Genomic DNA, 12,013 nt, shown 5'->3' with positions numbered 1-12,013 from the left:
CGCTGAGCAGAGAGCCCGATGCGGGACTCGATCCAGGAACCTGAGACCATGACCTGAGCCAAAGGCAGCGGCTTAACCCACTGAGCCACCCAGGCGCCCCATAATCTAACGTTTTTTGATACTGAGTTGTATGAGTACTTTATATCTAACATTTTTTGAATGTTAAATCTTTATTGGTAACATCATTTGCATATTAACTTCTCATATTCAGTAGGTTGCTGTTTAATTTTATTGGTTTTCCTTGCTGTGCATAAGCTTTCTTATTTAATGTTGTCTCATTTGTTTATTTATTTTTTTTGCTTTTACTGTCTCTGCCTGAGGAGACAGATCAAAAAAAAAAAAAACAAAAAACAACAACAACAAAAAAACCTGCTAAAACTGATCCCAAAGAGCTTACTGTTTTCTTTTAGGAATTTTATAGGTTCAGTTCTTATTTTAGATCTTTAATCCATTTTGAGTTTATTTTTTTGGATGATGTAGGAAGGTAGTCCAGGTTCATTCTTATGCATGTAGCTGTCCAGTTTTCCTAGCACCATTTATTGAAGAGACTGTCCTTTCCCCATTGTATATTCTTGTCTCCGTTGTATGTTAATTGACCATATAAGCATGGTTTTATTTTTGGGCTTCTATTACGTTACGGTGATCTATTTGTCTGATTTTTATGCTAATACCATACTGTTTTGATTTCTATAGCTTGTGTATAGTTTATAATCAGGGAGTGTGATATGTCCAGCTTTGTTCTTTCTCACAATTGCTTTTGCTATTTGGTATCTTTTCTGGTTGCATATGAATTTTAGTATTATTTTAGTAGTAGTAGTCTGGTTCTGTGAAAAATGCCATTGGTGTTTTTGTAGAGATTGCATTGAATCTCTAGATTGCTTTGAGTAGTATGGACATTTTAAAAAAATTATTTTTGTTAACATATAATGTATTATTTGCCCCAGGGGTACAGGTCTGTTAATCGTCAGGATTACACATTTCACAGCACTCAGCATAGCACATACCCTCCCCAATGGCCATAACCCAGCCGCCCTATCCCTACCCCCCCCACCCCCAAGCAACCCTCAGTTTGTTTTGTGAGATTAGGAGTCTCTTATGGTTTGTCTCCCTCCTGATCCCATCTTGCTTCATTTTTCCCTTCCCTACCCCCCACAACTCCCTGCCCTACCTCTCAAATTCCTCATATCAGAGAGATCATATGATAATTGCCTTCCTCTGACTTATTTCGCTCAGTGTAATACCCTCTAGTTCCATCTATGTCGTTGCAGATGGCAAGAGTCCCTTTCTTTTGATGGCTGCATAATATTCCATTGTGTATGTATTGAGTAGTATGGACATTTTAACAATACTAATTCTTCTAATCCTTGAGTATGGTATATCTTTCCGTTTATTTATATTGTCTTCAGTTTCTTTCATCAGTGTCTTATAATTTTCATTGTACAGATCTTTTCATTCCTTAGTAAATTTATTCCTAGGTTTTGTTTTTATGCAATTGTAAATGGAATTATTTTCTTAATGACTCTTTCAGATAATTATTAGTATATAGAAACACAACAGATTTCTGTGTATAAATTTTGTATCCTGCAACTTTACTGAATTCATTTATTAGTTTTAATAGGTTTTTTTGGTGGAGTCCTTAGGGTTTTCTGTATGCAATCTCCTGTCATCTACACATAATGACAGTTTTGCTTCTTACTTTCAGTTTGGATGCCTTTTTATTCTCTTTGCCTAATACCTGTGGCTAGCACATCTAGTACAATGTTGAGTAACGGTAGCAAGAATTAGGCATCCTTGTTCTGTTCCTGATCCTAGAAGAAAAACTTTCAGCTTTTCACTGATGAGTGTGATGTTTACAATGGGTTTGTCATATATGGCTTTTATTATGTTGAAGTACGTTACCCATTTAGTTGAGAGTTTTTATCATTAATAAATGCTGAATTTTGTTAGATATTTTTTCTGCATCTTTTGAGATGATAGATCATACAATTTTTTTAAAAAAAGATTTTTTTAATTTATTTGACAGAGAGAGCGAGAGCAGGAACACAAGCAGGGGGAGTGGGAAAGGGAGAAGCAGGCCCCCTGCGGAGCAGGGAGCCCAATGCCGGGCTCGATCCCAGGACCCCAGGATCATGACCCAGGCCTAAGGCAGACACTTAATGACTGAGCCACCCAGGTGCCCCAGATCATACGATTTTTATCCTTCATGTCACTAATGTGGTATATCACATTTGATTTGCAGATGTTAAACCATCTTGTATCTGTAGAATAAATCCCACTTGATTATGTATTTTTAATGTATTGTTGAATTCCTTTTGCAAATAATCTGTTGAGAAGTCTTGATTCTATGTTTATCAGGGATATTGGCCTGTAATTTATTTTTGTTAGTGTCCTTGTCTGGTTTCAGGTGAACGGTGGCCTTTAAAAATGAGTATGGAATAGTTGGAGAAGGATATTAATTCTTCTTTAAGTGTTTGGTAGAACTTAGCTGTGACACTCTCTGGTCCTGGACTTTTTTGTTGTTGTTGGGAGTTTTTTGATGACTGATTCAATTTCATTGCTAACAATCAGTGTATTCATATTTTCTGTTTCTTCATGGTTCAGTCTTGGAAGATTGTACGTTTCTAGGAATTTATTAGTTTCTTTAAGTTGTCCAATTTATTGGCATGTAGTTGTTCAATAATAGTCTGTTATGACACTTTGTATTTTGGTACTATTGATTGTAACTTCTCTTTCATTTCTAATTCCGTTTGGGCTCTTTCTTTTTTCCTTGATGAGTCTGACTAAAGGTTTGTCAATTTTGTTTATCTTCAGAGAATCAGTTCATTGTTTCATTGCCTTTCTTTTTTTTTCTTTTTAAGTCTGTAGTGCATTTGTTTCTGTTCTGATATATATTATTTCCTTTCTTCTGCTAGCTTTGGGCTTTGTTGTTGTTCTTTTTCTAGTTCCTTTAGGTGTAGCATATTTGAGGTTTCTTTTGTTTTTTCAGGTAAGCCTGTATTGCCATGGACTTCCCTCTCAGAACAGCTTTTTTGCATCCCATAGATTTTGGAATGTTGCCATTTTCATCGTCTCAGTATTTTTAAGTTTTCTCTATGATTTCTTCATTGACTCTGGTTGTTTAATACATGTTGCTTGGTTTCCACATTTTGTTTTTTCCAGTTTTCTTCTTATAATTGATTTCTAGTTTGGTGCAGTTGTGGCTGGAAGAGATGGATGGTATGATTTCAGTCTTAAATTTATTGATACTTGTTTTGTGGCTTAACATCTGTTCTATCCTGAGGAATGTTCCACATACCTTTGAAAAGAATATTCTGATTTTGTATGGAATGTTCTAGTATATTTTTTAAGTCCTTTTGGTCTAATGTATTTTTTAAGGCCAATGTTTCCTTGTTGATTTTTCTGTTTGGATGATCTATTCATAGTCGTTATATAATACCCCGGTTTATCTTTCATTATGGTCTTTGTTTTTGTTTTGTTTTTAAGATTTTTTATTTATGTATTTGAGAGAGAGCGAGCAGCAGAGGGAGAAGCAGGCTCCTTGCTGAGCAGGGAGCCCGATGTGGGGCTCAATCCCAGGATCCTGTGATCATGACCTGAGCTGAAGGCAGATGCTTACTTGACTGAGCCAACCAGGTGTCCCTGTTCTTTGTTTTAAAGTCTGTTTTGTCTGATACAAGTCCACACTTGGACTTGTGGTGTCCAGCTTTCTTTCCTTTTCCATTTGAATGTAATACCTTTTTTTATTCCATTATTTTTAGTCCCTGTGTATCTTTAGATCTGAAGTAAGTCTCTTATAGGCAGCAGATAAATGGATCTTGTTCTTTTATCTGTTCAGTCATCCTGTGTGTTTTGACTGGAGTTTATTTTATTAACATTTTAAGTATTATTGATATGTGTGTTGCCATTTTTGCCAGAATCGCCATTTTGTTAATTGTTTTCCAGTTATTTTTGTAGTTCTTCACTGTCTTTTCTTCTTGCCTTGCTCTCTTTCCTTGTAGTTTGATGCCCTTCCGTAGTCTTATGTTTGTCTTCCCTTTGCTTTATTTTTTGTGTATCGTAGGTTTTTGGTTTTGGTTACCATGAGTTTTATATATAACAACCTGTGTATATAATGGTCTGTTTTAAGTTGATGGTCACTTGGAATGAATTGATGAATGCATACTAAAAGCACTACATTTTTTACTTCCCATCCCCACCAACATTGTATGTTTTTGGCATCGTACATTATATCATTTTATTTTATGTATCCTTAACTAATTACTGTAGTTATAGTTGATTTTACTACTTTTGTCTTTTAGCCTTCATACTAGCTTTATAAATGGCTGATCCACTACCTTAATTATATAATTGCCTTTACCAGTGAGATTTTTTTCTTTTATATATTATTTCTAGTCATGGCTTTTCATTTCTGCTTAAAGAATCCTTTTAACATTTCTTTTAAGATCTGTGTAGTGTTGATGAACTCTGTTAGCTTTTGTTTGTCTGGGAAATTCTTACCTCCCTGCTAATTCTGAATGATAACCCTGCTGGATATTCTTGGTTTTAAGTTTTCCTTTCAGCACATCGAATAGATCATGTCACTCCTTTCTGGCCTGCAAGAATTTTGCTGAAAAAAATCAGCTAATATACTTAATGAATATACTTATGGGAGTTTCCTTGTATATAACTAGTTGTTTTTTCTCTTGTCTTTAAAGTTCTCTCCTTATCTTTAGCTTTTGATATTTTACTTATATGTTGTGGTATGGATCTCTTTGTTTGGGACTCTTATTGCCTCTTGGACCTGGATGTCCCTTTCGTTCCCAGGTTAGCGAAGTGTACAGCCATTATTGTTTCAAATAAGTTTTTTGCCTCTCTTTTTTCTCTTTTCTCCTTCTGGGACCCCTATAATGCAAATATTGGTACATTTGATGTCTTGGAGTTCCCTTAAACAATCCTCATTTTTAAAAATTTTTTTTGCTTTTTTGTGTTGTGAGCAGGTGATTTCCACTACCTTATCTTCCAGGTCACTCTCTGTTCTTCTCATTTAATATGCTTTTGATTCTCTCCTATCTTCTTTATTTCATTTATTGAGTGTTTCAGCTGTGATTGGTACAGTCTTACACTGTTGAAATTCTCACTTCACCTGTTTTTCTCCTGAGTATGATGAGCATCTTTATGCCCATTACTTTGAACTGTTTCGGATAGATAACTTCTGTTTCATTAAGATCTTTTATTGGGTTTTGTTTTTTATTTCATATGGAATGTATTTCTCTGTTTCCTCATTTTGTCTGACTCTCTCTGTATGTATTAGGCAAATTGGCTGCCTCTCCCAGTCTTAAAGGACTTTGTGGCTTTATGTAGGTGATGTCCTGCTGGGTCCAGAAGTGCACTTCCTCTCGATCACCAGTGCCACCTGCTCAAGGGGCATTGTCTGTGTGAGCTGTGTATGGGACTCCCATTATTTATGGGAGTCTGCCTGTGAATGAGGCTCTCAGTGGAGCACTGCCAGCATTAGCACATTAGATTGAGAGTTCCAAGATGGTGCCTGCAAGCATCAACACTAGGAAAGTAAAATGTGACCTCAAAACTGTCACATAACAGTGTTTCCATCCCTAGAGTATATCTCAACAATTGCCTGCCTCTCTGTGCCTGCCAGGCACCCCCAGGACTAGAGAGTGGACACGTTTACCCATGGTCTGGGTTCTTTTCCAACCTGTGTTTTATCTTTGGGTTCTGGGTTCAGTGAGCCCTTTAAGAACAGATTTTCTCTTTTGTGTAGCTTAGTGGTTTTCCTGGTTGGAATCTCTGTTTCCAAAGTCTAACTTTGGGGGGCTTATCTCTCTTGTGCAGGATATAATTCTTGGAGTGCCTCTGTTGAGCTCTAACCCTTCACTCCTCAGGGAGACATTCCATGTTTTTGAGATTCTTTCCCAACTGTGGATGGCTGTGGCTGGTGTGGGTTTTTTGGGTTTTTTTCCCCTTGGTGAAAGGAGGTCTCCGCCACTCCTACTTCTCTTGATGCTGCCTCTTAGTTCCTCTTTGTGGAGGCTCTATTTATTCAGTTTTCAGAGCTTTTTCTGAGGGAATTACTCCTCATGTATCTGTGTATCTGTGTATTTGTTTTGACCAGGGGAGGAGGTGAGTTTCGGGATCCTCTTATGCCACTGTCTGAACCCTCCTCTGAGAAAAAAATTTTAGCATGGTAATCGAATAGCTATAAGGCAGAGTTGTAGACTGTCATTCATGTCTTTTCTCTCAATAAATATTTATTCAGCACCTCATATGTGTCAGGCATTATGATGTACCTGGTTCTGGATGAGCATTTCAGTATCCTATATGATCAGGTATAGAACGTTTTTAGAAGATCTCTGTAACCACCATACCTAATCAGCTTCTCAGATGGGGTAAGCCTGTTTGTGTTCTCCATGTGCACCAGGATAAACTCCAGAAATGTGTGTGTGTGTGTGTGTCCATGTCACTGGAGTGACTGTTGTATGCAAGGTACCCAACTCTAAGAGCTGTGAGTTAACAAAGAAGTAGATGACATGATTGGGGACCTCAAGAAATGGAATAAAGTTCAGATGTTTGGGAGATACTAATTTTATTCACCTCTGGTAACTTTAAATGGAGTTGCTTTATGTATTGGGTCTCCAGTTTAATTTGATAGAATTTTCTTTTTTTAAAGATTATTTCTTTGAGAGAGAGAGAGAAGGAGAGTGTGCCCATGACTGAGTGTGGGTGGGGTGGAAGAGTAGAGGCAGAGGGAGAAGCAGACTCCTTGCTGAGCTGGGAGCCTGATGTAGGCCTTGATCCCAGGACCCTGAGATCATGACCAAGCCAAAGGCAGGCACTTAAGTGGCTGAGCCACCCAGGTACCCCTTAACCTGATAGAATTGTAATGAGAAAAAGGAATTTGAGAATATAAGGAAAATTGCGAAATGTAGTGCATTAAAGGTATCTTAACATGCTAACTTAGGATGTTTTCACTATTGTCCTTAAATTTACCCAGAAATCCAAAATGAGTTTTGTTATGTTGTTTTAACATTAAGAGGGACAGTTCATTCCAACACCATTTAAAACACTGTAGACATGTTGACTCTTTCCTAGCCTTAAACTTGGGGACTTAGAGAAAATATGCCTTTAGGCAATACGTTGATAATTATCTTCTCATCTTGGTCTTTTTTTCATCATGTTTAGGTCAAAAATTATCTTTTTGTTCTTTATTCCTTAGTCTGGATGATTTCTCAAAATTCTTCTTCTTAGGCTATTTTAGGTCAGTTTTGTCCTTTCATTTAATCCTTTCCAATTAATTATATGAATACATGCAATTATACACGAGTTTTCTTGTTAAATTTAATATATCGTTGTCATTTCACCCCATTTCATGTGTCTGAGATTGTTGAATGACTCAAAATATTGTTCTACAGCATTTAAACTCTTTGTAGAATATTTTATCATATAAGTATACTGTATTGATACTGAGGTTTTCTTTAATTTTGTCTGACCCTCTAACGATATGCTCAGCAGTTAAATTTTTGTTCATGTCCATGATGTATTCTTAAAATGGAATTTCTTGATGAAACAGTATGTATAAATAGATTATAATGTTTTGATGCATACTCTAGAATTGCCCTTTGGAAAGATTATATATGTTTATTAGTCTGATTTCTTCTTTATTTTGCTAGTATTGAGATAAGACTGAGTATAATTATATAGTTTACTTTTTTTTCCACTGTATTATGATCATTGTCCCATACCTCTAAAGATTTTAATATTCTTTTTAAAGTTAATTTTTAGGGAGCACCTGGGTCGCTCAGTCAGTTAGCGTCGACTTCGGCTCAGGCCATGATCCTGGGGTCCTGGGATCGAGTCCTATGTCGGGCTCCCTGCTCAGCTGGGAGCCTGCTTCTCCCTCTTCCTCTGCCTGCCTCTCCTCCACTTGTGCATGTGCTCTCTCACTCTCTCAAATAAATAGAAAATCTTTTAAAAAATTAATTTTTTTTTTTTTGCAATAAAATTTGCCATCTTAAAGTGCACAGTTGGGTGGTTTTTGATAAATTCACTGTATTTTTGTAACCATTACTATTGTCTAATTCCAAAACATTTCCATCACCCTAAAAAGAAACATGTACTCATTAGCAGTCATTCCCAATACTCCCTCTCCCCCTTCCCTGACAACTACCACTGTGATCTGCTTCTTTCTTTCTGGATTACCTATTCTGACAGTTCATGTAAGTGGAATCATATAGTATGTGGCATTTTATGTCTGATAGCATAATGCTTTCAAGGTTTACCATTGTTACTGAATGTAGCAGTACTTCCTTTCAGTATCCTGTTTATGACTGCATTATATTTTATCATATAATGATGCCATAATTTCTTATTTTAAACATTTTTTCCTGTATTAACTACTAGTAGGAATATTAATGCATGTAACTTTTATTTGTAAATTGTAAGCTATATTCTTACGGTGGATTCCTAAGTGGAAATTTACTGTGTCAAAGGTTATGACTCTTAATGGTCTTGTTTGCCATGGCCAAATTGTTTTCTGGGAAGTTTTTATAAATTTAAACTCCTACCAATAGGGTAAATAAAATTTTGTCCTTTCTTTAGCTTCTTTAATATTTAGAATATTAAGCACTTTGATTGCTAACTTGATGGTTAAAAAAAGACTAAATTGTTTTAAGTAAAGTTCAACCTTTTTTCATAAGATTATTAGTCCTTTGAGTTTCCTCTTGTTTCGAAATTTCTTTTTGCGTCTTTTCTTTTTATCCCTTTAGGATCTTCCTATTTTCCTTTTGATTGAGCTTTTTATATATTAAGGAAGTTAGCTGGTTGCTTTATTTGTTTAAAATATTTTTATCAGTTTTTTTGTTTTATGTTTTTGATGTATAGAAATTTTAATCTTTGTAATGTAGTTAAGTTTTTCAATTTAAAATTAAACCTTAAACAATGAACTCTTTATTATATTTGGAATTCTCTTTGCTATATGGTGTGCCTCATTGTTCCTTTTTTTTTTTTTAATAAATAGTAGCTCATTCCATCCAAAACCATTTAAAAATTAGTCCATCCCTTTTCTCACTGATTTTTTTTTTACATCCTATCCATTTCTCACTGATGTTTGATGTCTCCTCTATCATTTATTGCATTCATATATTTATGAAGCTCTGGATTTTAATCACCTGTTTTTTTCATCTGTTTATTTTTTCTGCCAAGTTCCATTTAATTAGACTGAGGTAGGATATTATATTGTTATCGATACCTTTGCCTGGGAGTCAACTAGAACCTCTAATTAGTAGACAAAACTGGGACTCTGTGTGTTTTGGGGAAATTGTTTAAGCTTTCCAGGTCTCATTTCTTTTTCTGTCTGCAAAAGGGGATAATAAAAACAACCACTCTAAAAGGATGTTTTAAGGATTAAGGAAATGACTTAAGTGGACCGTATCCTGGCACATTTAATAAGTACTCAAGGAATGTTAACTGTTAAGACAGTGATGATGATTTCATATTACATATTAATATCTGGTAGAACTCTTCTTTTTCAAAATTCTTTAAGTTATAATTACATATTTAGCTTCTGGATAACTTTAGATGCCTTTTTTCCCCCCTCCATCCTCTAAAAAAAAAATTCCATTGTATTATAGTAAATCTGTAAGTTAATTTGGGGGGAAAATGACAATACTCAATGTCCTTATCTAGAAACTTGGCATTTCTCTCGGTTCATTCAAGTTTTCTTTTTGTTTTTAAAAGCCTTACTAATGTTTCCTTCTTAAAGGTCCTATATGTGTTTTTGGTTAAAGCTATTTTTAAGTATTTTTTTGTTAGCTAGTATTGATGGAATCTTTTTTGTGTGTTATTTTTTAATGACTTGTTATTGGTAATTATGTATTTTTTGGCACCTGTTGGTCTGTTTTTTTCATTCTGCATACAAATGATGAGATTTAAATGTTTTATTCTTTTCTCTTTCTTCTTGCGTTATCTCTTTATTCTTTCTTCTTTCTGAAGATGATGATTGCCATTGTTCTTTTATTGAAATGTTCTTTGGCTCTTTTTTTCCTCTATCTTTGGTTATTTAGGTAAAAACAGATGACATAGCAAGAATTTACCAGCCTAAGCGTTATGCTTTATCACCCAAGACAACGATTACACTGGCACATCTGCTTGCTGCTCGTGAAGATCTCTCCAAGATCATTAGAACAAGTAGTGGCTCCAGCCGAGAGAAGACGGCATGTGCCATTAATAAGGTTGGTTTTTCTTTCAGTATGGTGGAGAATGAATTTATATCTTCATTTGATGTTTTTACTGATTTCAATCCATTTTTCTCTTACACCCTGGTAAACTTCTAGAACAGAAAGTGGCAAAATTATTTCAGTTCATCCAGGCTTAGTTATGTTTTGCTTGTGCTTGTTCATTTGAACCTCCGTGTTCATAAATCAAACGACAGTTTTATTTGAATTAGAGTAATTAAGAATTGATTTTATCAGTAACTTTAGCAGGAATTATTTGCCTTCTTTTCAAGAATGTATTTATTTTTTGTCAGTAAAAATCTGCAGTAGTTGTTTCAGGTACTGACAGGTTCCTTATATCCTTGGTGTAAAGGAGTACATGCTTTGGAGACCTATAGGTCTGGATTCATATTCCAGTTCTGTCATTTACATAGACCTTGGGTAGGTTAGTGAATCTTCTGGAGGTTTCATTTTCTGATGAAGAGTATAGATCCATTTCTCCAACATTGCTTTAAAACAAGCTCAAAGAGATCGAATCTTTTACAACAGCAGCGACGGTGATAATCTAGATTTGTCAGTTTGACTGGCATGGACTCTGTATTTAGAGCACTTACGTATTTAGAGCAAAAAAGGGATTTGGGCAATTTTGAAACATTGTTACTCAGCAAAAAAAGTGTACTTGATAAAGTATATCTTGCTATTGGGGTGGTGGTGTATAAAGTTGACTTGTTGATTATTGCTAAGTTAGTCACCAGTGTTTGTTCCTCCCTCTTCTATTTTAAATCAGCCTCCTCTGCCTTTTGAGACTATTCCGTCTTTAAATATGTTTCTTAGTATCTTATATCAGGTCATGATCTAGTCTGATGGGATCAAGAGTTCTACTTTAAGTGACATTGCCCATCTCTTTTCCAAATTTATAATTTGTAGTCTATTTGAAGGCAATTTTATCAGTTCTTGGAGCAGTGTCCCCATGTGGTCACCAACATAGCACCTTTGTTTTGTGGAGAGACCAGTGAAAATAACCACCAAGAAAAGCTGGGTTTTTTGCATTTGGTAATTAGGACATATTATTGGTGACTTGAAGAGAATGTTTGCATTCTTCCAACATTGCCCCACAGTAAGGATGTTGTACTTTTTGTCTTTAATTTATGACATAAATTACTAAAACATAGTTTTGATTAGAGGATCAATGGAAGTAAAATCAAACCGATTTGTAGGTCATTTTGGTTGAGGCACTTACTGTTTTACCTTCTTTCCTGAAAGAGACGAGCAGGAAGCTAGTCTCCTAGCTTTCTTTGTTAGCACTGTCTGTATTTATGGGCATATAAAGTAGCCCCTTTTACAGAAGGCTGGGGACTTAAAATCAAACTCTTCCTGGCTTATCCTTCAAGTATTGTGAAGCATGGTTAAGAGAGCCTATCGAAACTTTATTTTCTTTATGATAATATAGTATCTAGTATATCATTGGAAATTTGTGAGCTTAAGTTTCATAAGAAATGACTAGTTCATTGAGAATCCCTGTATCTTTAGAGAGATAACCTTGGATTATAGTCCTATTCATCTCTAACATCTCATTAAATTCACATGTTACCATATATACTTAATACTTTTAAAATAACATGTGTTTAGGAAGAGAGTTTTTTATTGGATAATCCATGACCAAATGAATGGCAGTGGAAAGTCCAGAATTGTATATAAATAGATAAAAATTCATGAATATAGGCTATATAATTTATGTATATTGAAATTATTTTGCTAAAAATGTTTTAGTATGGTGGGTACTGCATTTGTTACAGAATTTGGAAACA

At 35.2% G+C, this 12,013-nt stretch overlaps 1 protein-coding gene across 1 annotated transcript in view; it reads left to right on the top strand.

Annotated features, from left to right (window-relative positions):
- The window catches only part of FAM98B (family with sequence similarity 98 member B), a 38,153-nt gene that overhangs the window by 23,642 nt on the left and 2,498 nt on the right, over positions 1–12,013 (top strand). The window contains exon 7 of the mRNA XM_032856881.1: positions 10,056–10,223. Coding sequence (XP_032712772.1) covers positions 10,056–10,223 — 168 coding nt within the window. The remainder of the gene's footprint in view (positions 1–10,055; positions 10,224–12,013) is intronic.

This window comes from Lontra canadensis, unplaced genomic scaffold (genome assembly GCF_010015895.1).
Source record: "Lontra canadensis isolate GAN:19392208 unplaced genomic scaffold, GSC_riverotter_1.0 scaffold12, whole genome shotgun sequence".
Taxonomy (NCBI): domain Eukaryota; kingdom Metazoa; phylum Chordata; class Mammalia; order Carnivora; family Mustelidae; genus Lontra; species Lontra canadensis.
Note: the sequence above shows the minus strand (reverse complement) of the source record. Positions and strands in the feature narration are given on the sequence as shown.